The 26,695-nt window shown below is 39.5% G+C and overlaps 1 protein-coding gene across 4 annotated transcripts in view; it reads right to left on the minus strand.

Moving 5' to 3' along the window:
- The window catches only part of PDSS2 (decaprenyl diphosphate synthase subunit 2), a 117,980-nt gene extending 98,084 nt beyond the window's left edge, over positions 1-19,896 (minus strand). For 2 of the 4 annotated variants that reach the window (XM_042016504.1, XM_042016502.1), the window contains exon 1: positions 19,522-19,894. In XM_042016504.1, coding sequence (XP_041872438.1) covers positions 19,522-19,748 — 227 coding nt within the window. In that variant the 5' untranslated portion in view covers positions 19,749-19,894. Of the gene's footprint in view, positions 1-19,521 lie in introns of all 4 variants that reach the window. The other 2 variants (XM_042016503.1, XM_042016500.1) reach the window with 2 other exon arrangements.
- Between the last annotated feature and the right edge of the window lie 6,799 nt (positions 19,897-26,695).

A 26,695-nucleotide genomic window follows, 5' to 3' on the forward strand; every position in this document is an offset into this window, starting at 1 on the left:
GGATGCCACAGATGGTGCTTTCTGAAGCATTCATTTCCCTATGCTCATTAGAAAGGCTGCCCACAGCAACAAGCTCTGATACAGACATTGACATAGTAAAAACGAACTCCTGACAGACATGTAAACACACAGACTGAAGCTTTTGTTCCCAAGTCCATGGTACTCCAAAAATCTACATGATTCATTTTCTACGTACAACAGATACCTACCAGAAAAGTGCCAACAGAGGCTTGAGAAGTCCTTAGGCTCAAAGGGACCTACTTTTCTGGTGAGAGACCAGTCCTGGAGAATGTTCTGCTACATACGACTTTCACTCCAAAGGGCTCCAGTATGCAAGAAAGCACAGCAAGCAGCCACAGCTTTCCCTCTGCAGCTTCCTGTAGCCTTTTACACATGTTGAACCCCAAACAGCAAGCACTCTGAAGATCAAGAACAGACACCTGTGTTTGGTGTTTTGCAGAAAGTCAACATAGAAAGAAAGATCAGATTCAACTTGTGGCAGCTAGCGCTGCTGGCACGACACACAACAAGACCCTAAACCAGCTGGCGCTTCAGAGGAACTGCAGGCTTTGTGCCCAAGAGTATCACATTACAATAGCCAGGAGAAAAGTGATGAATAGATAAGTAATTGAGGTCAGGTCAGCCACTGACAAGGGAGAGTTTTCTGTCAGCGAGAGGCAAGAGAAAACACTCTTTGCGAACGCTAAGCTCTTGTAGAGCAGATGGGGACGCTCTCGACAAAGCCACATGACAAAGAGCAGGGATGTACTCTTCACACACGGCAACTTCGTAGGGCTTAACAATTTTCCAGATACCATCACCATTATCACCTCCATCTTACCCACATCTGGTTTCAGCTTACACTTCCTCTTTCCCAACCCTCATCTTTGATTCTTCTTGGTTGTTATTTACATTCTATCCTTTCACATATACATCATTTGCCTACTGCCAACACACACAGCTACAGCCAGCTTGCCTACTGGTCTGTAGAGAAAAGAATTCCTTTCTAATACCAGAGACCTAGCAGGGGAGCTGCAGATTTACATCTTTATTTCTGATACGCACCTTTACACAAATGCCAGTGGAAGGAATACTAGGAAAATATTTAGGGTCCATTACTCCTCTCTGAAGAGGCAGCTTTCAGAAAGGAAGCACACCAAAGGGCCAGTCATACCAAAAATGGTTCCTAGTGGATGTGTGTTTTTACATGACTGATGTTTCTTTCAAGAAGTGCAAAGAAAGAAAACCTGGTTAAGCCATGTGCTACTGCAGAAGCAGAAAACAAAATGTGTAGAGAAACCTCATGACAGAGTGTATTCCCAACAAACCTAATGCTGCTCAAAAGCCGAAAACAAATTGACACATACATTTTTATGTAACTCAGCATGACAAAGAAATTGTATTTCTTCAGGTTTTGTTGGAGGTGACACTTTCTTCTTTTCTTATCAAACACTGCAAACTGTCACTCAAATTTCTGTTCCTCTGCTCTCCCTGCCTGTTCCAGCAGTAATCCTGCAGATGGCACTAGGGACTAAGAAATTTCTTCCCTATTTTTCTTGTCGGAGGTATTTTACTCTGCATTCATTTCTTGTTCATTAAATTGTACCACAGAACACATCTTTTAAGCATCTTGATTACTTAAATTTGATAAAAATTACCCTGTCCTCCCACTGCACCTTTCAGATCTCTTCAGAAATTAAAAAAACCAAAAAACAACCACCCTTTATTCACCAAATATTAGGCATTTGTAATAGATCGTATAAAATAATGGATGGATAACACCAGTAATTTAAGTAAAATGGCATACTTAACAGAGGAAACAAAGCCTATCGTCTACACATAAGATTGAATAACAGATAAACTCACGTCACAGACGGAAATGTGACTTTAAACTTAGGATGGTGTGTTGTTGCTCCTTTGAGATACCCAGAAGATGAATTAATTCAAATTTAATCTTTCATGCTTTCTATGAAGCTATTCCTATACAATTTAAAATTCACTGTTCCCATAATCATCTGTGGCTTGATTATCTCACAGGATCCAGCAAACTCATCTGAATTGGAAAGATACTTTTCTTTTTGCTCAGTGCACCTTTTTTAGCTAGCCAGATGGTACAGCAGTTTCAGAGCAGAAAGTTAAGTATCTGACAAACAGCTGGAAGATTTTAAGCATCTCACTTACCCTGTCTGGGAGGGCAGCCATTCCCATCTCAGCTTATCTGAGATTCTTCAGACAAGGCATTTAAAAAAGAGCATTGAAATGCATTTAGTTGCTAAGGCAAATTAAATTTCAGAAAACATATAGAGGTGACTGAGCATGACCTCGGCTATCCTTAAAAAGAAAATAGATCTGTAATCTTCTCTTTTTATGGCCAAGACAAAACCAGTCGTTAAAATATTCAAGGCATACTTGACACCTATTCACCTCACAAGGCTAGACAGCCTGTGAAAGACAAACACATCCTTTCCTACACTGATCTCTACATGAAGATGAAATTATCATGAAATGGAGAAGGATTGCTCCTGCCAGATACCAACAGTTGAGCTCCCCTACTATCTCAATCCTGCAGTGAGGGGGTGAACAGAGAAAATCTAGACAGAAACCCGAGTTCATTATTTAGAAGTTCTCTTCACTGCTGTTTGCAGAACTACATTAATAAGCAAAACCAATGTGCACTAACAGTAACAGCAAAGGAGGACAACTACAATATGCAAGGCCATTCACCCATATTTTGGAATCAAGGAGAGAAACAGAACTGTTTAAGCTTTATTTCGGCTAAAAGAGAAACTAGCAGAGAGCTAGAGGAACCTCAGGTGGTGCTGCAGAGTTTAGAAGCTCAGCTGCTACTTCAGATGCGGGGACAAAAGTGTCTGTACAAACTGCCAACAAAAAGAGGGAAGTAGTCACTTCTCCAGAAGAAGGCAGCCTTGCTAAGGAACCTAAATATCATGCATTGAGAGTGCACAATAAACCACCTCCATCAGCGAATTAGATCACCACAACAGAAAACAAACCCAAAATGAAGAAAACACCTGGTTTTTTCTTCTCCTGGATTAGGGAGTTACACAGTAGTTCACAGAAAGGTCAGACCAGTATCATACATAGCCAGTGCACAGGAGGGACAGGCAAGAGCAGGGAAGAAAAGAGCGTCATCTCTCCCTTCCTGCAGCAACCAACCAGACCAACTCAGCTGCTTGTGAAACCACAATCCAAGACCTCTCTGGCCAACTCTGCCTCTTGCACTCAACACAATGAGCCTTAAGCCTCTTGCTAAAACTATCCTACTGCATCACTTAGAAGTCAACCAAAACAAAAAGATCTCTTGCATGCTTTCTGAAATAATTATGCAATATATCCAGAAAAAGTTTTATTAACTGAAAATATATCTACAAGTTTCTCCTGAATCATTTAAAAAAAAGCTCACAAAAGTATTAGTCATATTCTTCTAGATGCAAAGATTTTTTTTATTCTGCCTTAAATTTTTTCTTCCCCAAAGAGGCAATTAAAACTCAAATAAAATAATACAGCAATAATAAATATATCTTATGTATTAATCCTATACAGAACAAATGGTCTTGATACTTAACTGAGAAAAGAAAAAAAAATTGGTTTATTTCTGAACTCTAGTGTCTATATGGGTCACTTACACAGTGACAGACACAGTGGTCTGACAAACAACATCTTCCATAATAATCCTCCATTTCAGCACAGCTTTCATTTGTTCATCACAAGAATCACATTTCTTTGCGTTTTTCTTGCTCTGTCCCATTTCTCCTCTTCCATAGTGCTCTTTTGAACCAGAAGATTGATAAGCAAGAATATAACAACTAAAGGAATAATAAAAGGAATAAAACTTATCAGAGCCCACTATAACCAGAAACTTCCCTTGCCAAAGCAAAAGCTTTGTAAAAGTTTTAAGTGAAAGAATAGTTACAAGAGCCAATACAAGATTGCAGATGAAGTATTAAATCCCTCAGCAAATCATGGGTCTAAAATTGGAGTTGCTTCACTACAAAACAGAAAGCTATTACAGTAAGTATTTTTAAGTCCCAACCAACTAGGAAAGCATTTCTAATTCCTGCATAAAAGTGTATAAGCAACATGCTAATGCCTGGTCATTGGCATGCTCAGATACCACCAGTACTTCTGCACTTTTAGTTAGTAAAGGTTCTTCTTCCCTATAGTTCTTCTAGTATATTACTCACATTCCTTTTGAATTTAAAAAATTTACATTGCATTCCTTTATGTATCGTATGTTCTCTGAAGATTAGTATGAAAACCTGGACACAAACCAGAAAACTAAGTATTTCCAACTTTACTTGACAGGTACATGCTGATGCTGAAGAAAGGCTGTCAGACTGTGTATGCACAATTCAGACATGCACTGCAAGACAAATGAAGTTCATGAACTGCTGTCCATAACAGGAGCTGCTTGTCCACTGAACTACATCTTTCTGTTGTTTTCAATTTAAAGTTATGAAAAGAACATATATGGTTCTTAGCTTTCAGATGCACTACACAGGCAAAAACCTCTTGAAACCACTGGAATGCTCTGGATGCAAACTGGAATTGTTTCATGGGTTTTTAACAATCTTAGTGTGATGAGCCCTCAGCATGCACACACTCCACCCTGACTCCTCTTCAATCTGACTTCTGTAACATACACCTCTTCCTTTTCCTTCTGAAATCTGTGGGTTTCTTAGCTCCTTCCTCCCTCATTAACTGTTTCTCTAATAATTTAGTGGTAACACTCCAATTCTCCACTTGCTAGGAAGTCTGTCAGGAGACTTTTCCTTTGCTTGAAAAGCTACCTTGCCCCTGGCTTGGCACATTTTGTCCAAACTGCCTGGTGTTCTTTTTGCCATTATCAAGCAATCAACTGAATCAACTTTTGCCAAAACTGAGCACCAGACTTCTTTTCCAGAGGACCTTATGCTTCATTTCTTATTCTGTGTAAAATATTTCAGCTGTTAATTGAATGCAGTATAATTAAAAGCAAATTAAAAGACATAACTGTCACTTGAAAAAAAAAAAAAATCCAACACAAAAAAACCAAACAAAACCAAGCACCTTTTCAACACTTTCATCAGCAAACAGAAGTCTGCATCTAGTGCATTCAGACTATTTGCCTCAGGCAAGCAAGACCTCTGCATGGTATGTCATCATTATTTTGTGCTTTAAAAACTATCAGTGGGGCATGCATCCTTAAATAGCATAGGAGGATAGTGTTACCTGGAGATTACCTTCTGCCTCAGTCTAAAAATGTGTTAGGATCACTTGTGCATGAAGCAAAAAAAAAATAAATCAGGTTGGAAGCAACTTTCTTTACATATGAAATAAACAAATACTTTCTTTTTTTTCAGGATGCCAATAAAAAGTTCTCATTTACTTTGCATTATGACTTTCAGTATCTATGTAAATAATGTTTTCACTATTTGACATCCCAAACTGCATTTTTATTAATAACCGAGTTATATTGAATTTGTAACAGCCAAAACAATCTTATATCATTTGTAGGGAGAAAAATCAAGCATTTTCCAAGTTATCTGCCAGTAGTGTTTGAACAGAGGAATTCACAATAGTGGATAGCAAAAACGTTAAAAAGGAATCACCAAAACATCACAACAAAACTGAAGTTTATCAGTTGCACAACATCATAGGCAAATTCCATTCACATGCAATTACCCACATTTAAGTTTTTCATAAACTTTTCAGTTAATATTTCAGCTCTTGCACCCTGGTAAGCAGAGGCTCCAGGTTAGGACACTGATTTTTTTTTTTTTTTTTTTTGGCTCCCCAGGGGGATTTCCAGAACACACAGACTGGGAAGAAGAATGTGGACATGTGTTCTGATCTCACGGTATCTGAGGCATTACGCTCCTGCCAGGTTCTGAGCCCATATCCCTAAAGTGGCACTGTACACACCAAGTTGTCACAATTTTCCGGGGAAAAAGACTTGCCAACAGCCACACAGACAGAATGAAGAACCCAGCCCGGGCCTCTTATGTGAGCAGCCAGCACTTGAACCATTGAACACTGGGAGAGCACACCAAGTTCAACAAATGAACTCATCTAACTTAGCATCCCACTTTTGAAAGATTCAGAAAATGAAAATATATGATAAAAATTTAATTACAGGATAATTTTGCTCTCTCCCACTGGCTGCAGGCATTGAAATCTGGTATTCTGGAAGATTATTAGGAAACTAAAAATACTTGCATATTAAAAAAAGTATGAAGATGGGGATTTTAAAAGAGACTCTCTTAGTGATATCTCTCCCATAAAATACTGTAAGAATGTTCTCACAAAAAAGTCTTTGCTTAAGGCAGTTTCTCCTCCCTCTTGTTCTTCAAGTAGACTCCAAAAAAATTCTTCCCAGTAATTAACACAATTAAAGGCACAATGATGAAAGCTAACTTTAAAAAAAAAAAAAAAAGAGAAAAAAAAAAAAGGTGTAATGGCTGAACTATTTACCCTACTTTATTTTGTGAATGTATCTTTTACTGTAACTTAAGACACTACAAAATAAATTGCAGCTTGGCTACAATACTCACACATGGGAAAACACAATTTAGGTTTGTTATTCCCTCTTTCTCATAAATCAGTCCTGGGCTCATTTTAAACACATGCCAAATATGACCTAAATGTATCACATCTTCAACAAGTAATCATACACGAGAAGAGGAAAATAAGCACTGGTTCAATCCCCGCAGCCCACAAGCCAATGATTAGGTTACCTACTTGTAATTGTATCCAGTTATATACATACATGAGAAATAGTTCAAGCAAAGGGAATACGTACTGAGATCAGGATATGAAATTAACACCAATAAACCTGGCTCTGTATTTTGTCCATTTTCTACAAAATTTCATGTATGCAGTTATCAGTGCCTCGTTTGGTTTTACATTAAATTTCTGTGGCCCTCAACTTCACAAAGCAATGTATTTCAATGGGTCCTAATCTTTCTCTTCCACAGCAGACAGGAAAATATGTTTCTGGTGATATCTTCTAACTGTCCAAGCTGATCCCTGAAATGCTGGACACAAACCAGAAATCAAAAGCAAAATAGCAGACTTGTTCAATGGAGAAGCATACAACAGCCTATTACAGAATTACGCAGCAAATATCATCCCTCTCCACTGTTAACATAGTAAAACCTCCTCAGGGAACAGCTTAACTCACCTGTAACTTAATCTAAAATTTAAAGATTTAAAGCCTAAAGTAATTAATTAAAATAATTGAGATCTCTTGTGAAAGAATAATTCATCATTCACAGGGGAGGGAAGAATTTGAAATTCTTCACATCAGCAAACGATGACGTTTTTGAGGTAATCTAATGCAAAATTCAATTTTTAAATAAAATTACATCAGGTATGGAAACACAATAGGCTACCCACACCATAACAAGCCTGCAGGCTTCTGCCTTTTGTGTCTCAGTAGCAAAAATAAATAAATATTCAATGGTTTTTGAATTCATAAAAATCATAAAAGGGAAATTTAAAGCTAAAAGAGAGATAGCTTGCTCTTTCTTTAACTCTGTCTAGAGCTAGACTAGCTCTGAAATGTTTATTTAGCACTCAAATGAGGAAACGGGTTTCCATTCTTGATATGGAAGTGTAGAAACATCTCCAAATTACTCATAATAAAGCTGAGATTAAACATATATAAAGTTTGAGCATCTCCTGTCTTTAACAATACACATTTGAAATTGTAAAACAGATAAAACTTGCACATCATCACTCCCTGAAGTGGGGTTTTTTTGGTTGTTTGGGGTTTTTTTAAACCATACAACTGGTTTATACCATACAACTCTCCCAGATATTAGCAACACCATTCACAGGTTTCACATTTACATTACACTCCGTAGCATTGCAACATTAATTCTATGTAGATTCAAAGTAGTAATTTGTCTTCAAACTTCTTCAACGTATTTTCTTGTTTTCCTAATGCTTACATTTATAAGGGTTATATTTGTTTGTCTCTAGATTGAACACATGGGGAACAAATCTTGAAAGCAAAGACTTTATACAACATCAGAGACTTTTGCTTTTGAATGCCTTTGGAAAAAAAAAAGATTGAAAATTGTTTCATGAGGATTAGTGACAGTAGTTGGTAAGCGTTTCAGTTATTCATGAGCTTAAACAGATTTTCTTCACTATGTCAGGACAATGGTTCTTCCTCTCAGTAACACTCACTGCTATGGTTCCTTGTCTACCACTCCACTTACTATAGCCAGCGAAAATCAGGACAAAGGCTTAAATGGCAGATTTCCTAAGGCAAACCGGTGTGTACATGTTCCCAAACTGCTCAGTAAATAAGACTTGTTTACACAGAGCTCCATCACATGAGAACATGAAAACGGCTTTCAATATTTAATACCTACATGCACACAAGGTAATCTAAAGCAGTGGTACCACCCAAGGACAATATATTAATCCAGACTTGATATTTCTAGGAAGTAAGTCACCTAGCAATTACAACAGAAGAAGGAAAGAGAAGGAAACAATTATAGTCATTAAGACACCTCAACTCCTAGTTCCAATGCATGTTTACATCTTAGCAGCTACCTGAAAAAGTTTTTTTTTCTAAATTAACTATTAGGAAGATGGTATATATGAAAGAACACTGGGGACTGAGGATGAGACATGTTAAATTAGAAATCAAAGCCCTCAAATGAAAACATATTCAAAGGAGCTAACTACAAGCACTAATCTCATAAAGCAGAACATCTGTGCAAGCAGAGCAAGACAGCCCATCCCATTTTTGGGTCCAGCTTTGAATGTGACACAGAACTATGTTGCCAAGCACTTGCATTCACAGAGATATGGACATACACTGTGATTGTGAGCTGCTTCCTTACAAAAGATCTCCACAGTCTCAGCTCTCCAGTAGAGAATAAGCCTGACTCAGCCTCAGGGAGCAGCTCCTCCGGGCTTGGATCACCATGCACATGCAAGGAAGAGGAGGGATGAGGGATGCACATACTCCCATTGTGAATCTCACTGTAGCTCTGGGAAGCATCAGAACAGCCTCCTGCAGGATGGCATCCACCAACAATGCTATGCTTGCATTAATTAAAAAAAAACCCCAACCTCTTGAAGGTTCATTCATAATTTTCAGCTACTAGAATTTTATCGTTCCCTGACAAGCTCTGGAAAAAGACTCAGAGATTCAAGGGAACTCTTAAAGTCTTAAAAGAAGAAAAGCAATCAAGGAGGTCAATATTCAGTTGGTGCTTTATTTGAAAATAAATTCAAACCAGGAAAAATTAACTTCAGCTCTCTCAAACTGTAACAGGAATGAGATGACAAAAAAAAAGTATAACCTCACACATGCCCTCAAGCAAACACTGTGTATTAGGACATAAACTCCAGCCCTGTTCCCCCACAAAAATCCACAGGCAGAATGAGATCCCAAGTGATTCACAAACAAACAAATAAGGCCATGTTTCTGTTGCTATAACATAACACACAGTACTTTTTTTTCCTCTGATGTAATTTTTATAACATTATTTTGGAATCTGACTATTTTAAAACTTGGTTGCTATGACACGTTATAGTCATTACACAGATTCATTTCCTACTTTCCAACTGGCAAGACTACTTGTTTCAGTTTTATGAAGTTATATTATGGACAAAAGACACATAAAATATACTGTAAATTCTAATAGTAGAAACTCCTTTAATGCCTTCCATTCCTTGAATAAATGTGAATTGGAAGGAGGGCTTCCACCCACAATTACCCTAAAGGTCTCCATACTACCAGCTTTCTCAAGTTTTCTGAGCCTTATTTCTGAAAATGGTCTTTTCACATTATTACTCCTACTGAGAGATGACATCCAATTTCTTGCAGAGTCTGTCAATGACTCCCAAACTTACAAATCATCAGACAGCAACAAGTTCTTCCAGTGGACAATAAAACATGGAATACAAATCCTCCCTGGTATTTCTGGTTTTAACAACTGGGGATGAAGAACAGATGATGAATTGACCTCTGGGCCCATTAATACTTCAGCTTCATTTCCATGAGGCAACACAGGTTTGGGGAAGACTTGTTTTTCCTGTAGATTAATTTTTAATTACTGAAATATAGTCATACCAGACAGATCACATTCAGAAGTCAACTTCTAAAAGAAAACCAAATATGAACTTCATAATGTAGCATCAACATCACCAAAATCCTTTTAAAATATGCACACAATATATTTTAGTCTTCACAAACCACATTAAATAGAAAGCATTTGGGAATCAAGAGACTGGAAGGTTACTGGGGTAAAAGCTTTAACCCTGTATAAGAAGCATAAAGTAAGATGCACTGATATATCACAGGAACCTTTAGTTCCTAGCCGATGAAAATATATGAATTTCCATAATAGAAAAACACAGTAACTCTTGTCATATTCACTCTCAAAGTTCAACACTAATTTAACAGGAAAACAATGGATCTTTAGGAAAAAAAATACTCACTAACAAACGTATGCTAGCACAGCCATTTTTCAAATGCGCAAAAGAGGCAATTTTTCCACTTGTGGCTTTGCTTGTGTATTTGGCCAAAAATTTTCATTTAGCTCTTAACAAGTTGAACTTTCCGTTAAGTCTGATTAAAAGCAGTCTTACCAAATCAGCTAGTCATGGTGCTTCTGCTACCAGCTAATCATTCAGATGATGACCAACCACACAGAGTGTTGACATGGGCTATTCACCCTCAAATTGCCTTAACCAGGACTATGCACTTACAGGATGGCTCTACACAAGCACAGCCTGCTACAAACCCAGTCCTACTTTATGACCGAAATACAGAATCTTCCTTTCCATTTTTTTTAAGGTGCAATAGATAAGCTATTTCAAGAAGCAATGACAACATATAGATGTATCGACCCTTTGATTATGATTGTTTCATGGAGTGTTCTGAACAGGCAGTTAATGAAAAAGATAGCTGTCATATCATGAACTTTGCACCATGAGTGGGAAGATCTAGAAAAGAAATAATGGAAGCTGTTAGGGAGAATGATTTTTTTTTTTTAAGAGTTCAGATTCTATAAAATTAATTTATTGTGCATATTTAGTGGCAGCTATCAAGTCAATCAACTCACGCTTATAGGATCATTTAACCAACAAATAATCAAAAATAATTTCCACTTGATCTTGAAGACAGCTCCTTCTAAAGGCAGTACTTTTTGAAACAAACTGGGGAATGAAGGCTAAAGTGTTTGCTTGTTCATATTTCTAACTAGAAAAATAAACCTGAATCAGTGGTGCCAAGCTGTATGAGTTCCTTCCCTAGCTGGGAAAAAGGTGGGGAACAAAACAAATTAGATGTAACAAAGTAGAAACTTTCATTTTATTAAGAAACAGAGGATTATCTTTAGGACTTCCTTAGTTTTTCCCCAAAATGGAAGAGCTGCCATAGAATAGAACCAACCAGTGCTATTTTGAAGAAATGAACTGGGGGAATGAGAAAGGAAATGGGAACAACCACCACTTGTAATTTACATGGAAAAGAAATGAGAAAGATGAATGCAAAAGCTGGAGCTCCTGATGTTTCTTTAGGAATAGCTGAGGATTGAAGATGACTGTGGCTTACCTGAAGAACCACCAGCAGGCTGAAAAGGTCCTAGAGTTTCTCAGTTAAATAAAGTATTGAGGCAAATTTCTAAGCTTTATCTATCATTATAAGTAAAATCTACGTAGTTCACAGCATGTGTTTGATAAAAGCTCACATATATAATGAGTCTCAACAGTTTTCCTATATGATCAGTTTTTCTTTCCTTAAATGAAATTCTTTCATACAGCAACAGAGAAGAAAAAAAAAAAAAATTCAAGCTAAAGTGATTGTCAATGTCAGACAATTGGCAGGGACAATTCAAGGACAGCAAAGTAGCTGCTACAGATTTTAAACTTATTTTTTGTATTAGATCTGATTTTTAAATTCATAGTGTTCCTTTATAGTCTGTCAGGTTTGTCTCTAGCAGGAGTTCCTTTAGGGCAAGCACTGCAGACAGTCTGCCTACCCTGAGGGAAACGAAGACACTCAGATGTGGGGTAAAGGAAAGATATTAATAATTTAAGACAGTGGTCTGCCACCCCTAGGACAAAGCAATAGTGTAAGTATGGAAACATCTAACTCCCGAGCTTACATTTGTCCTCCCTGAACTTGTATTTTCCTTGATAGATTTACAAAGTGCTGCAGAGGATACAGTGTTACCCATGGTTTCTGGAGGAGCTCTGAAAATGCTCAAGGTTAATGATACCTTCTGCCACTGCCAGGACCTCCAAAGCAAGGAGAGAATCAACTCAGAGACAGCATCAACAGAACAGGCAGCACAGCAGGGAAGAACACTATTTGTAAGCTACAAAATACACACCTCAAAAAGAGAAAAAGACCTGGGTAAAGTACTTTTTCCCTTATTTCTGTAAGGTAAAGGGGTTAACTTAACATTGCCAAATAGAAGATTCACTGAGTGAAAACCACTTCCAGTAACCCAAATATTAATTTTGATTACTCTTTGACATTGGTTCTCATTTTCATTTTATAGAAAGGCATATTTGGAAACTCTCTTCAGTGTTACAGAAGGAATTATTTTGAAACTATTTCCACTTATTCAGTACTCTTTTCCTGTGTTGAGAAAACATTGACCTAACAGTCATTCACTAGTACATTAAACTTGGTATTCAATATTCACATGCATTATAAATCAATTGTACTTGAAGGCAGGAAAGAACAGATGTGAACTTTAAAAATTACCTTCATTTTAGGCTACTGCATGCCCAAAGTAAAGCAAAGTTTTCTCTAGGTGTGGCACACTACATCCTTTCAAGGCTAATTGGCACTTGGATCTGGGCATTATACGTTCAGTTTCTTTGTCCCATGCTTGAGAACCCAAGCTTAAGAACTCCCACAGTCTTCCATTTAATCAGACAATTTCAAGTTGTACTTGAAATTCTGCTGAAACCTTCAGACTCCCTATACAAATACCAGAAATTATCAATACCATGACAGCATATTAGTTTTCACTGTAAATAATTCCATTAGAAAATCCCAAACAGAATCACCACCTACCAAGTACACTCTGTTTACAAAGACCATCCTACATGCTGAAATAATACATTCTTCATAAGCACAGAAACCTGGATTCAACATAGATATTTAAATGAGAATCACTGCAAAAAACCAACTATTCAAGTGCAAGAGAATTTAATTTGCAGTCTAGCTTTTGCACATTCATACTGCAGATTTTCTACTCAATCCTACTTTGCTTATGGTGGCAAAATATTCAGCAAAATTAAGTGTTGTAATGTACAATTAAACATCCTTCACATACATTTTGCCACACAAATACCATGAATGAATGATAAGAACTCAGCACCACTACAGCTGAAAACCCATCCTGACAATGGCTACCTTGACTTCCTGAGCTAGGATTTACTAATACAATGGGGGGGTGTGTGTGTGGATAGATAGACAGATAGACAGACAGACAGACAGAAAACTGGCTAATATGTTTTACCTTCCAGAATGAGATTATCACTGCCAAACCAAACAAAGTGTAATGTCTAAAAGAACTAAAAAAAGAAAGTTAAGATCCCTTAAACATGAACTGTGAACCTGAAGCCCGAATACAAGTATTGATGCAACTCATCTACTGACAGCTCTTCAAAAGAGCAGCAATAACTGATGGATATGAGAATTTAAGTATATGAGCGTAATATTTATTGTTGGTGGAGAAAACTAATAAAAAACATACACTAATCAAAGTTATTCAGAATGAAAAATGAAACACAACATTTGGAAGAGAGAACCAACAGCACATATCTATTCATCCCATTCTACCTGATCATGGCAGAAAGGAAGACTGTGACCTACAAAAATGGATTCTCTCTTCCTCCTAACTGTACAAGACAGTATTAAGTGGTGGCTGACTGAGAACCATACTGAAAGCCACAGAAACAAGGAATAATATGGAAGTAATCAGAAGGAAATTTCAGTCCATAAAAAGTCCATTAAACATGCAATGGCTTAATTTCTTTCTAGTCTTTTTACCTTCCAAAGTTAACTTTACCACAATAGCTCTTTGTGAGTTCTTTCAGCCAAAATACATAATGAACTGGTTTTGGTGTCTAAGAAAGATTTACTTGATGGTGAGTATGGTAACAGAAAACCCTAGGGAGTACCAACATTTCTAAATTATGTAACATGATTAAGGTTTTTCAAGTCTATCACAACTGACTGGGAGATATTCACAAAACCTAACTTAGCTAGGAGGGGCCAGCATTCCTGAAAGACAAACATTTCTTGATGGGGTGAGGCAAACCAAGAATTTAACTCTGGTCATTCAATCAACAGGAGCTCTCCTGAAAACACCTCTGTTTCCATCAGCTATACACAATGCTTTGGGAAATAGTCTTCCTGGACAAAGCCAGACTTCCTATAACCACCAGTATATTTTGCAAATAGTATCAAACATATCAAGCAGGTAAAATATTTCTGCATTTCTAACATCACTGCTTACACTTTCTGCAGAAGTGCTCTGGATGCCAGCTGTGGCAGCCAGTGCTTCCAGGAAGTCAAACAGATTTCTGCAGTGAACACAGGAAATGCCACTGCTGCCATATCATAGCTAACTTCACAGGCATTCTGACCACAATCATAAAAATCACATCTCTCTACTGCAAAAATATTTTTTTACAAAGCATTATAGCAAGCTGAAAATAGAATGAAATTTAGTGAAAGCAAATGTGTTTTAACTTCTAATCTGGCAATTGCAGGAGAAGGACTTTATGACCCCATGCCCATTACAGATTAAGCAGCTTGGTAAAACTTAAAAGACTGTAGTAGAAGCTCAAAGATGGCCAGACCTTCTGCTTATCACTTTTGAGTATCCAGCTGCCTGCTGTTTTCAGAGAAAGGTACCTCATTAGCCACTGTCAAGTAAATAGACACTATCATTTTTCTGGCTCAGAAAATAAAAATTAATTACATTTGAAACAAGTTGCTAAAAAGCTATTCGTAGTCACTCACACCACCTTCAATTACAAAAAAAGGACAATTTTAAGGTCACCATTCTGTTAAGACAAAATATAAATTAGCAATAACAATTCCATCAACAACAGGCTGGAACAAATGCCTAGGTCTACGCTGAAATCAGACACCTGCATAGGAAGGTAGATGCATGCTACACCTGGAGTTACAAGATGTGTTACCAAAGTAAGCTATCTCAAGCTGATAAAGAAACAGAACTAAATATCAGGAAGCCAGTGTTATCAGACATTTTCAACAAAAAGCATATTATCTTGAAGGTGCTCTGGATCACATTTTTGGGCTTTAAAATGTCTAGAGATCTACACCAAGTGGGCTGCAACAGAACAAAACCTGGTCTAGCCAGTCTTTTTATTTCTGTAATAATCCAGGAAAACTGTAACCATGCCTACTTAAGCATTTATCACCAACAAACAATTCTGACAGAACTAAAATATAATCATTCCTCCCGCAGGCTAATGAGAGAATGGCTGGAGCTAAATGGTACCTCATAATAATTTTACATGTATGAAGTGTTCCATTTCATTTAGTGATATTATAAAAGTGATGCATTGGCCATAACGTTTACTGTTTACAATCTGCAGCAAGCTATACCCTTCTCAAGGGAGATTAAGTAATCAAGAAAATGTTATTCACACTATGTATTTGAGAAAAATAGATCACTGTGCCAATTACAGACTCTTTCCTATACAAAGAGGGATGTCTGCTAGCCTAGAAAGGAGAAGGGAAAGAGAAAAGATAGATTTGTTTGCCTCTCAAGTGAAAATCATGCACTGAAAAAAGTTTTGCTTTAGTCCAGCAAAGCCTGAAGAGAGAAAAACCAAGAAATACTAGTTTTGAGTAGCTGCTGAAGACACTTCATTATAGCAAATCTTAAAGCTCTGAAAAACCATACAGTGACTCACAGGGCTACAAACAGAAAGATCCAGAAGTAGTCAGATTGCAATTTTGTTTCCGGAGTATCCATTAGAGGCAAATTTTAATTTTAATGATAGCATTTCTTTAAAGCATTCTTTGTTAATATTGCTTATACACCATTTTCCACTGAAAGATCACAGTGATCAATACAGGCTGCAATGAATGAAGTGTAACATCTCCAGAAAACAGATGCTACATTATTCACTTCATAGATAAGTAAATGCATGTATGAAAAATTAAGTGACTTGCTCTAGTCAGAGAGCCAAAAGCACAGCTGTGAATCTAATCCAGATACCCCAGTTTCCAATGATCCATTAACCGCTAGACATTAGCCTTTCTAAAACGAAACGTAACCTTTTCCTCACATTTTGCCCTCCTTCTAATAAGTCTGACAAAGCTAGTACAGGGGCTGTTCACTTCACATGGCTGACTTTTAAAAAACCAAAACCTTAGAAATAAAACAAAAATTAACAAAATATAAACTCGACTTTACCGCATGGATTACAGAACTCCCAAATCCATCACTGCAGGGCTCAGTTACCCGTCTCTGCCCTCCCAAGAGGAGGGTCAGCAATAGCTCTCAGATTTAAAGCTGCTGGCCAGGCACAAGCTTGGTAGGAGGTATCAGGGTCACACATCATCCCAGAAGAACACCTGCTGCAGTCCTGATTCACAGCAGGCACTTACACCCAGGAGCTGCCAGTGCTGCATCCAAACAAGAGGAAGAAATGGATGGGATCATCAGAGAAACATATACTGGCCCAACAGCTGTTTCTCCACATGTCCTGTCTCGCACAGATACCTTTCAGCTGCCTTCTCCAAGGCTCTCAGCACAGGCATTGCATTGCAACAGCCTAGTGAGCCAAAGCTTGGCAAAATGTTAAAAACACTCATCAACACTACAGTTACACTGAAGGCTTTCAGTGTGGTGGCAATTATGTCCTACGCTGTCTCAGCTCAGAACCTATGCCATGCAGATGAGCACTGGTAGAGAGCCCTCTGCTTTAAGAAACCCCTAATGGTCTCAGGAAGACTCCAAAAGCTAGCAAAGCCTTTAGGCAAGAAGGAAGGGTAGACACAAAACCACTGATGACAAAATGCCACCAGTCAAAGAAGCTTAAAGAAAATTGTTTAGAACTGACAGCTAGCAATCAATTTGATTGTCACCACTTATAATCTCAAAAACTTGAGAAGCAGCACATGCAACTAATCAATTTTACAGCACATATTTTTCAGTTGTTTCCAAATACAAAAATCTCCTTAAATGTTGGAGTATTTCTCATATATATATAGCATTTACTCACTCAGAGTCTCAAAGATTAGAGCTGCAGATCAATCACTTAAGTATTTAAAAAAAAAATCATCAAATAAAATATTTTAGATACCTATGCTTTACAACATTTGTCTGAACACACAACAAGAAACCTTTGTTACTTTTTAAGAATGAGTAATGAGACAGATTTTAAAATATTTTTAAAATTCCTAGTATTGAAAAATCACGACCTGTTTCCTAAATTGCTATGATAAATCAGGGCATAGATCTCAGACCCAAAACTAAAATCACTCACATTTATATTGAAACATACAACACTTAAATTTCAGAAATAAATTATCAAGATTATTGAGAAAGAACAAGGTCAAATTTCACCTTATTGCAAAATTACACCATAAAACAAGGTGAGTGAGGTACAATTTGTGCATTACTATGGGCGTACTAAAACTTGTCAGCAGGATATTAACTCTTTTTGTAATACAAAGGTCAAGGCCGTTGGAAATCCATCTGCAACAAAGCCCTTGGAAAAACCAGTGAAACCAAATAAGAAGATCCAAAGCAAGGGCACAGGGTTTCAGTTTAACGTGAGTAAATACTTTTTATTTCCAGCACAACACATCAGGTTAGTAGTGTACTCTGAAACATACACGAATTTTAAAAATCAATGTATTGAATTCCTGCTGAGCCTGGGCATGACTATATTCCTAGTGGTGTTCCACAAGCCACAGGCTTACAGAATTAAGCCTGAAGCAGCCCAGTCAAAATAATAAAAAACCCCAACAAATCCTTACATCACAGCTCCACCACAAAATTTCCAACCACGCCCCAAAATACTGCATTGAAATTTCATTCACAAACAAACCAGCAACTACCACACATGGAACAGGCACTCTAAAGTTCCACTTTAGCACTGCAGGTCTCTGTGACACTTCCATGCCTGCAGTGCAAATTTAAAAGCCCAAATACATTGTGCTTCACTCCTCCTATTCTCTTCATTCCATCAACTGACATGACAAAGACAGAAGGGCATTTTCTTCTCATCCCTCCTCTTTATCATAATATCACAACCTTCACTTATAAGAAGTTCAACAAAATCCCCTCCACCACCATTTTCTAAAGTCAGGTACTTTCCATTGTGATTAACAATTTCATTTGTTTCTTCCAGAAAAGTCTACTCAAGGCCAATGTCTAAATCCCGCCTTCCTGAAAATCATGTTTCTTTAAAAAAGTTGTTTGTCCCCTGTACTCATTTTGTTCACTCAAGACAACCAGATTTAGAGACAGAGAGCTTGAAAAACAAATCTTGTTTTTATATCATTACAACACAAACGTGGATTTGCCAAGGACCACTAGAGAACTACAATTTCCGTTCCTTAAAAGTAAAGCAGAACATCTGCTTTAAACAAATGCTCATTTTTGTCTTAACGCCTGTTAAAAAATACTGTGTATACTAAACTTGGATTCTATTAATGTTACTATAGCTGCAGTTATAGCAAACACAGTTCTATCAAACAAAACCCACCAAAAACCCCCAAAACCAAACAAAAAACACAACCAAAACACTCAAATCCACAACCAAAAGTCCTTGGAAAATTGCACTTTTTTTCCCCCTTCATTTTGGTAAGCGTCTGGAGTTTTATTGTATAAAAAAACCCACTGCCAATCAGTTCTTGTTTTAGTCAAAGAAAACCATGTTCAACAACCCCAATTTCTGCTTATTGGCAGGAATACAAGAGTTCCATTAGTTTGCCTTAAAAATGAGAGTGGATAAACAGCTTAGCAACCCTAAAATTCTCAACAATACACAAAAACTCGCAGCTCCCAGCTGGATACTCCAAAACACTTGGTAACAAAATACATGGTTCAGAGCAGTGTCATTTAGAGCTTTTAAGCTGAGTAGTTTCCCTGCTTTTTTCCTTGTTTTCTTTGCAATATAGTTCTTAATATTAAAAGAACACATAACTGTTAGCAAGGCAGCCGAACTTTTCAAGGGATTTTTTATTCCCGCACCGGGAAGCGCCGCACGTGGCGTCACAACGAAGCAACTTCCGAATGACAGCGAAGAAGCGCAGGGAAAACCTGTTGCGGCAAGGAAACGAGGATCCCGGAGCGGAGGCGAAACCTCCCGCCCCCGGGGCAGCCTTTCCCTGGGGACACCCCACTCCCGACGCGGCCGCGCGGCGACGCCGAGCACGGACAAAGCCCAAAACTTCCCAGGAGCTCTGCCAAGGTTCCCGAGGGCTGCCGGCGGCCCCAGCTCCGCCGTGCCCCGCCAGCTCCCACCGGCGCTTACCGGGCGGTGTCAAGCAGCGGGTGCTTGGTGCCCACCAGCTTGCGGACCTGCATGGCGATGTTGCTGAGCTCGTCGCTCAGCAGGCACCGCAGGCTCATGAAGGACGTCGGATAGCCCACGATCTTCTCGGCCTCCGACACCACCTGGCTCCAGGGCGGGCCGCCCGAGGACAGGCACCAGAGAGCGCCGGTGCCGCGGACCCCGCGCCGCAGCAGGGCGCCCCACATGCTGTTTCCCCGGGGACGCTCCGCTCTCCCACTACGAGCCCCGGCGGGGCTCCACGCGCCGAGCGGTCACGGGCGAATCCCGCTACCGGAGGAGCGCCCCGACCGTGCCCCGGCCGGCCCTACCCGTGCCCCGCGTCACCCCGGCGGCGGCGGCGGCGGCGGCCGGAGCGGGCTCAGTGCGCCCTGGGGGCGGCCATCTTGGGCGTCGCAAAACACGCCGGGCCGTAAAGCGAGGCGGCGGGGCGGGGGTTGGAGACGGGCGGGGCGAGGCCGGGGGCGGCTCCCGCTGCCCTTCGCCCTCAGAGCGCGCCGCGGTAACCGGGCGCTGCTTTTCCTCCGCGCTGTGTGTGTGCCGCCTCCCAGAGCCGTGGGGGAGGGTCCTGCCCGGGCTGCTGGCTGGCTGGGGGTGCCCCACAGAGCGGGATGTGCTCTGCCTGCCCCGCGGGTTGCGTGCAGGGACCAGCGGGGAAGAGAGGTCAGGGTCCCACCTGAAGTGTTCGGCCTGTAGTCTTTAGCTACACAGTCATGATTTCTGTGAAATTTTTTCGCTGTTAGAGTGGTCAGGCATTGGAATAGGTTGCCCAGGGAGGTGGTGGAGTCACCAACCGTGGGCGTGCTTAGGAGGCACCTGGATCTGGCGCTGGGTGATGTGGTTTAGGGGTGGCAGTGCTGGTCTGATGCTTGGACTGACAGCTGATGTTCTGACCTTGATGGTCTTTTCCAACTTTGATGATTCTATATTTCTATAATTGCAGTGTATGGATATTCTTTTTTGCCTCTTCCCGGAGCTGTCTGAGGCATGGCATCAACAGCCCTTACTTACTGCATGCTCTGCCTTGCATTGTAGCTTTGTTCTATGGTTCTCTGCTGTGAACTAGCTGAGGGGGGTTATGAGCAGCATGCTTGTGAGCTGAGGCGGTACTTACAAGCTAACAGTGAACATCGGAAGAGAGAGTGCCCAACTCTCTCTTTGAAGTGCCCAACTGAAGCCTTCTGGGTCCCGCAGTTCTACAGTGTGGTCTGCTGTATGTCATGTAGTCTTTCCTTAATTCCAAGCACAGCCATCACTGATGCCTCTTTGCAGGTACCTACCCCCAAAGCTTTTGTGAATTCAGAGAATGGATTTTCTGTGCCCCAGAGGAGGAAAATCCACTGGCCATTTTCAGAAATTGGATTTAAATTACTTCCTCACGCCCACAGGTACTTCAGCAAGAGTATAATCTGTTCTGTCTTTACAATTGTTGACATCCATTCCTTTTATAACTTCAAAGCTTTGTTACAACGAATCAGGCAAAGTTCTGATAAGAAAACTGTCCTATTGACTACATTCATGTTGAAAATGAGGGTATCACATTTCTTATTTTTGGAAATACAAGATACAGGTCACTATTTTGTTTGCATTATTCCACATGATTTAAAGAGAGTTACACTGAAGAATACTGTAAAGGAAGATGCAAACAGAAAACAATTCCATCACAGAGAAAGGTGTCCAGGAAAGCGCAATATAACTCTTGGAGTTGCAAGGAAGAAGCTGCTAAAAAGGAACACACTTCTATGTTTTTCAGTAGCAATGACAAGATGTTTATTGCTCTGACACCTGAGACAGCTCCAAAACTGTAAAAGGTACTGTCCTAAGGAAGGGCTTTGACTGTGGAGTCAACAACAACTGGACATGCCTGTGGCACCTAATAAGTGGCCTCTCCCAATGAAGAGGGGAAAAACTAGAATAGAGAAAACCTGTGAGAACTGGAAAGAGTTAAGTTTCTGGTGTCAAATCTTTGCTTTCTCTGCTGCCTGTCTCTGAGAGAATAAAGCTTTGCTTTGAAGGAGCTGCCACTGAGGCAGTTTAGTTAGCTGGTGTCACAGAACAAACTGTTGCTAAATAGGGAGTTTCAGCTCATAAACACAGTTTAGAAATGACAGAATGCAGTGGCATGTTTCTGTGTAGAAAGCCTAAGTTAATGAAAATTGCCGGAGGGATGCACTTAAGAGGAGCTACCAAGGCACCTCATCCTGTAATGGTGACAAGTTCCTTGATTCATTTCCTGAGCCATATCCATTCTTGCACTTTATGTGGTTACTGTTCTGTGAAAAACTTAACATGATTATACAATTAAAGTATGCTTAAAAGAACAAGTTTAAACTGAGGAGAATTAGGGTTCTGTGGACAGTAAACCTACCCTCTCCTAATGTGTGAGGCTTTAACTTTTTAAAATTGCTGTTCTTTGTTTTACATTCTAAAAATCTGAATGCCTCTTCACTCTTTATGTAAAATTCTTCTAAGTCCAAATGATTTAGAACTAGGGCAAGACCCTTGATATCCACAATAGTGCACACTGTCACTAGGGCTTCCTCAGGATTCACCAGCCGTAGGTTGATGTTCTTTAAAAGCAGCAATTGCTAGAGAAATAAAGCAAACATTTTTTCAGTCATTTTCCAGCTTTTTTTATTACTATTTCTTGACCACAGAGACTCTTTGAGAAGATTGTACTGTAATACCTAAGGACTTTCTGTCTCTCAGCCCAATGCCTTCATCCCTTTCCCTTCTCTTACCAACCTAAGAGTATTACTTCAGTAGTTCACTTTTGACTCCTGGTCCAAGTTGATAGTTTCTTTCTCCCAATCTCCTCACTTCTTTGCTTCAGTCCCACACACCATCCCTACAAGCTATTGTTCTTTCGATCTTGTCACAGCCTTCTCATTTCACCCTCCAATCACCCTCTTGTCTGCATAGCCTGCATCCTATTCATGGGCTCTTCTTATCATACATGTTTGTGGGTAGGACCCACCAAATCCTTGGCAAATTCTTTACCAAATTTCAGGTTTAGAGCATGGAGAATTTCTCAGTCGTGCAACCCAGTGATATTTTTTAACACAAGGAGAACATATTTTTTTGCTAACCTCATTTTTCAAACTGAGTGAACTATAAAAAATCAGCTTCAGGCTGACACACCAATCACAGGAAAAAAATCATTATAAATTAGCTAATATTTGACAGTTACAGGCATCAAATGACAGGGTTCTATAATAGGCAATGATGGACCCACTTACCCATAGGCATTGCTGTTTGCACTGCCTGTTTCTGAAACAAAGTTTCTTAGTTTTCCTCTCAAAAAAACGCATCAGAAGCAAAAGTATGATGTACTTACCATATTATAAGTTGTGGACAAAGCCACATGCTTTTATGGTTTTTTCTTTGCTCATTTCCCCGCAGGACTGTAGAGAAAAACCCACACTATTTCAAGAGCTTCAGTGACTGTACAATAGACATGTCTATTTCTTTAGAGTCTTAAGCAGAGAAGAAAACTGGAACTTTTTTTTTTTTCTGTATCAATTGACTTTTTAAGCCTCCCCAGGAGGAGAAAGAAGCCACTGGAGGGGGCCAATATCAAAGTTGAAGAACAAAGATGACAGGTCAAGAGACACTTCTGTTTATATCAGCATGCTCTGGACCAATGTACCAGAGAATACATCAAAGCCACTACTAATGCCAACTCTGGATATCTTTTCTAGTACATGAAACGTGGAAATATTTTCCTGATTGCCATCTAAAGTAAAACAATTGCGAAGCACTCTCATTTGATTGGGAACATTTGAACTTTCAAATTTTCATAGTTGCCCTGGCCTTATCCAAAATAAATTATATCTGTAGGAGAATGAGACTAGCAATGTTAATATATTGTAGTAACTATAACCTGTCTGCATAACCAAATCTTCTAAGTGTTGCTTAATTTTTTAATATGTTAAATCCCAGTTGCACTCTTAAGACTGTTTACAAAAATAAAAGTAAACAGAAATATGTCTGTTCCTTCCAAAGCACCAATGCAGTTGTTGTTCCCACACACCCCTATTCCCCCCTTTCCCTCCTCCCAAGAATTGATTTACTCCATGGCATCCTGGGAAAGCAGACAGTTATGATCATTTCCATTTTGGAAGTCAGGAGGTTTAATGGAGAGGTTGTGTGATTTGTCCAAGGCTTTGCAAAAGCCCTAAGGCAAACTGAGAATAGAATCCACTTCTCTTGACCTCGTTGTCTGTGTCTTGTCTACGAGGCTGCCTGTCTTCCTAGCAGCTGACAGAACTACTGACAAGGGCGAAGGCTGTATTGATCCTATAGTTAGACACTGAAAGAACACCATCATTTAGCATCAGTTGGTTTCAGTAGGAGACACGTCCCTTGGACAGAATTTGACACTTAAAGGTATTATTTTTTAAGCCTAATTATACCTATTGAGATACCAATATACAAATAAATATATCTGTGATACATGGGGGTCCTTTGACAGAGAAGGTGTATGTTACTCTTTTCACTCTGCACACCAGACTCAGGGACACAGTAGCTCATCAGGGATACAATAGTTCATCGGTGCATGGCACAGATGAGAATCCAAAGCTCCCGCTGGGTCTCAGCAGCGCCGCACAGGCAGTGGGACAAACCCCTCCTGTGCCACATGCCCTTAGAACACAACTCCCTCCTCGCTGGCTCATCAGTCAGCACTGCAAAAGAAAGCAGAATCAATTGAAATCCCTTCATTTCAGCAAGCTGAGTATGAACAGGAGCAGACGAGTGTGCAGCTGATAACGCACCCCCTTCTTAGAGCCACTGTTTGTTCACCTCCCTACCCAGTTTCAATTGTAAGAGCCTCTCAGGCCATCTCCTCTGATGGGCAGTGCTCCACTCTGGGGAATTTGGACAGGGGCTCAGATCAGCAATGTTTTGGAGCCGAGTAATCTACAGAAGAAGGAGGAGGAAGATAAGCACATTGTTAGTTTCTGGTCATACGCAATCAAAGCAGACAAAACATCCATCATCCTGTACAATATTAGTCTTTAAATATTCAGCTTTATCAGTTCCCCCATTCCTAATCCATCATTAACCACCCCATGAAATCTCAGCTGATTAGCCCCACCTCTGCAGCTCAGCAAACCATTAACTATTTATTATTTGTATTTAATTGAACATTGACAGCAGTAGAAAACTCCAACCAGATATGTTTCAAAACCAGAACAAAGGAGATGGTCCCCTGCCTAAGGAATTCATGGTTTGGACAGGAGTGAAATGCAGCAAAGAGGAAATGACAGCCATGCTGAACAAAAGCTTACCCATGTACCCTCTACTAAATTCCCTACCCCATGAATTTCTAGATTTTCTATCGATTTTTTTTCCCAGTGAGTTCCATCTCAGTATCTCTTAAAATGAGAGAAGATGATGTGATTTGGGAGGGTCCTGCAGGAAAAAAAAAAGGAATGTTTATGTTAGGTGAAAAATAGTTTGAAAAACTCCACCTAAATAATGAAACAGTTATCAGGTAGTGATAGAAACCAGGGATTAAAGTCATAGTACGGCCAGGAAGCTGGCAAACATACACAACCTGCACATTTTATGTGGATTTAAATAAATAAATGGAAACATTTCTCAGTTAAAATGCTTACTTCTCGGGGACTAAATATATGTAATTTATGAAGTGTTATTTATAGTTTGCTGCTTACTATTCACATGGATAATCAAAACATAGATACAACTCTAAACGTTTTTTTCTGCTGGCAAACCTGGGTTTGGACACCTTTTTCTGTCTTTCTCTTTTTCTTACTTAGACTGGAAGCTAAGGCTGGCTGCACATTTCCTCTGAAGTAAACTTTGCAGAAGTCACCGGTGTCTTTGTTACCTCCACCTGGGTTTCTGTACCTTTCTATTTATGAATCCCCTTTGAAACATGCCTGAAAGATCCAGTTCCCAAGAAAGCCACTACCCACTTCCTGAGCAGTGCTGCACAGCACGAGCACTCCACACCAGAGACTCAGCACCGGCTTGCTGTTTACTGATCAACTTTAAAGCCCAGAGCTCTGGAGGAAACAGTTTTCTAAGGGACTTCTCTACCTCTGTGCCCACTCACTGCCTCATTACCAGGTGAAGAGTAATGCCAGTCTGGAAACCAAGCCTCAACATATGAAAGTGAACATGGATGATAAAGAAACTGTTTTTTCAATTTGAGTTGGAAAACTCAAGTTAAAACCATTTGAATCCATCCTTGTAATTCTGTGTCTGAACAAAATAATGGATTTTAAGTAGCACTGACTAAATGGCTTTGGGGAAATTAAAAAGTTATCCGTCTATAATATACTGTGCTATCTATACTCTTTACCCCAGTCTAGGTAAACACTTCTGTTAAAAATAGGTATTTTGCAGTACTATTCCCTCTGCTTTTGAATTTACCCTGATGTCAGTCTGTTGGAGACAAAGAGTGATGACTCTCAGGGTACAAGGGGCGATGCATTTATATTTACCTAGCACTCAGTCGAGTACTTGCATCTGTTCTCCTTTTAATCCCCGTAATTAAAATGCCTGCCTTCCTCTTCAGTACATGCTCTAAAATGGTTTATATTTGGACATCACAGCAGTCATAGTTACTGCTGCAGGAGGACAAGAGGAAGAACAATTGACTTAGGCCAGCACAGTTAAGTAACCTACAGAAGGGAGAACATGAGCTACTAAAGCAAAATAGAGGAGAGCATTGAGTCAGGTGAACATTTAAATTAGTACACCCTGTCTCCCCTAAGAGCCAGAATGAAATGATTGAGGCAATAGAATGAGAAATGATGCAAATATGGAGAAATATGTCCTGTTTTATGTCCACCCACCTCCCACGTGACTGCACTTTGGAGACTTCTTGAGCCAGATGCTCTGTCAAGTCTATAATGTTTTTAATAAATGAAAACGGAGCTATTTCTCAGATCTTCCAAGTCTGGCTCTTCCAAGCTCTTCTTTGAAGCTGTTTAGACTTTTTTGCCTCCAAACAAATCCTGTGGACACTGTGTTCCCCCATTTTATTTTGTTATGTGGAAGAACCCACTTCATTTAATTTATTTTAAGCCTCCTATCTGCATTCACAACCAATGAGGCATGCCCAAACTAGTCTAAAAGAATCTTGAACATCTCCATCCATTTC

The sequence above is a fragment of the Corvus kubaryi genome, unplaced genomic scaffold (assembly GCF_017639235.1).
Source record: "Corvus kubaryi isolate FWS band 111438036 unplaced genomic scaffold, C.kubaryi_AGA036_p1.0 split3-73, whole genome shotgun sequence".
Classification (NCBI taxonomy): Eukaryota; Metazoa; Chordata; class Aves; order Passeriformes; family Corvidae; genus Corvus; species Corvus kubaryi.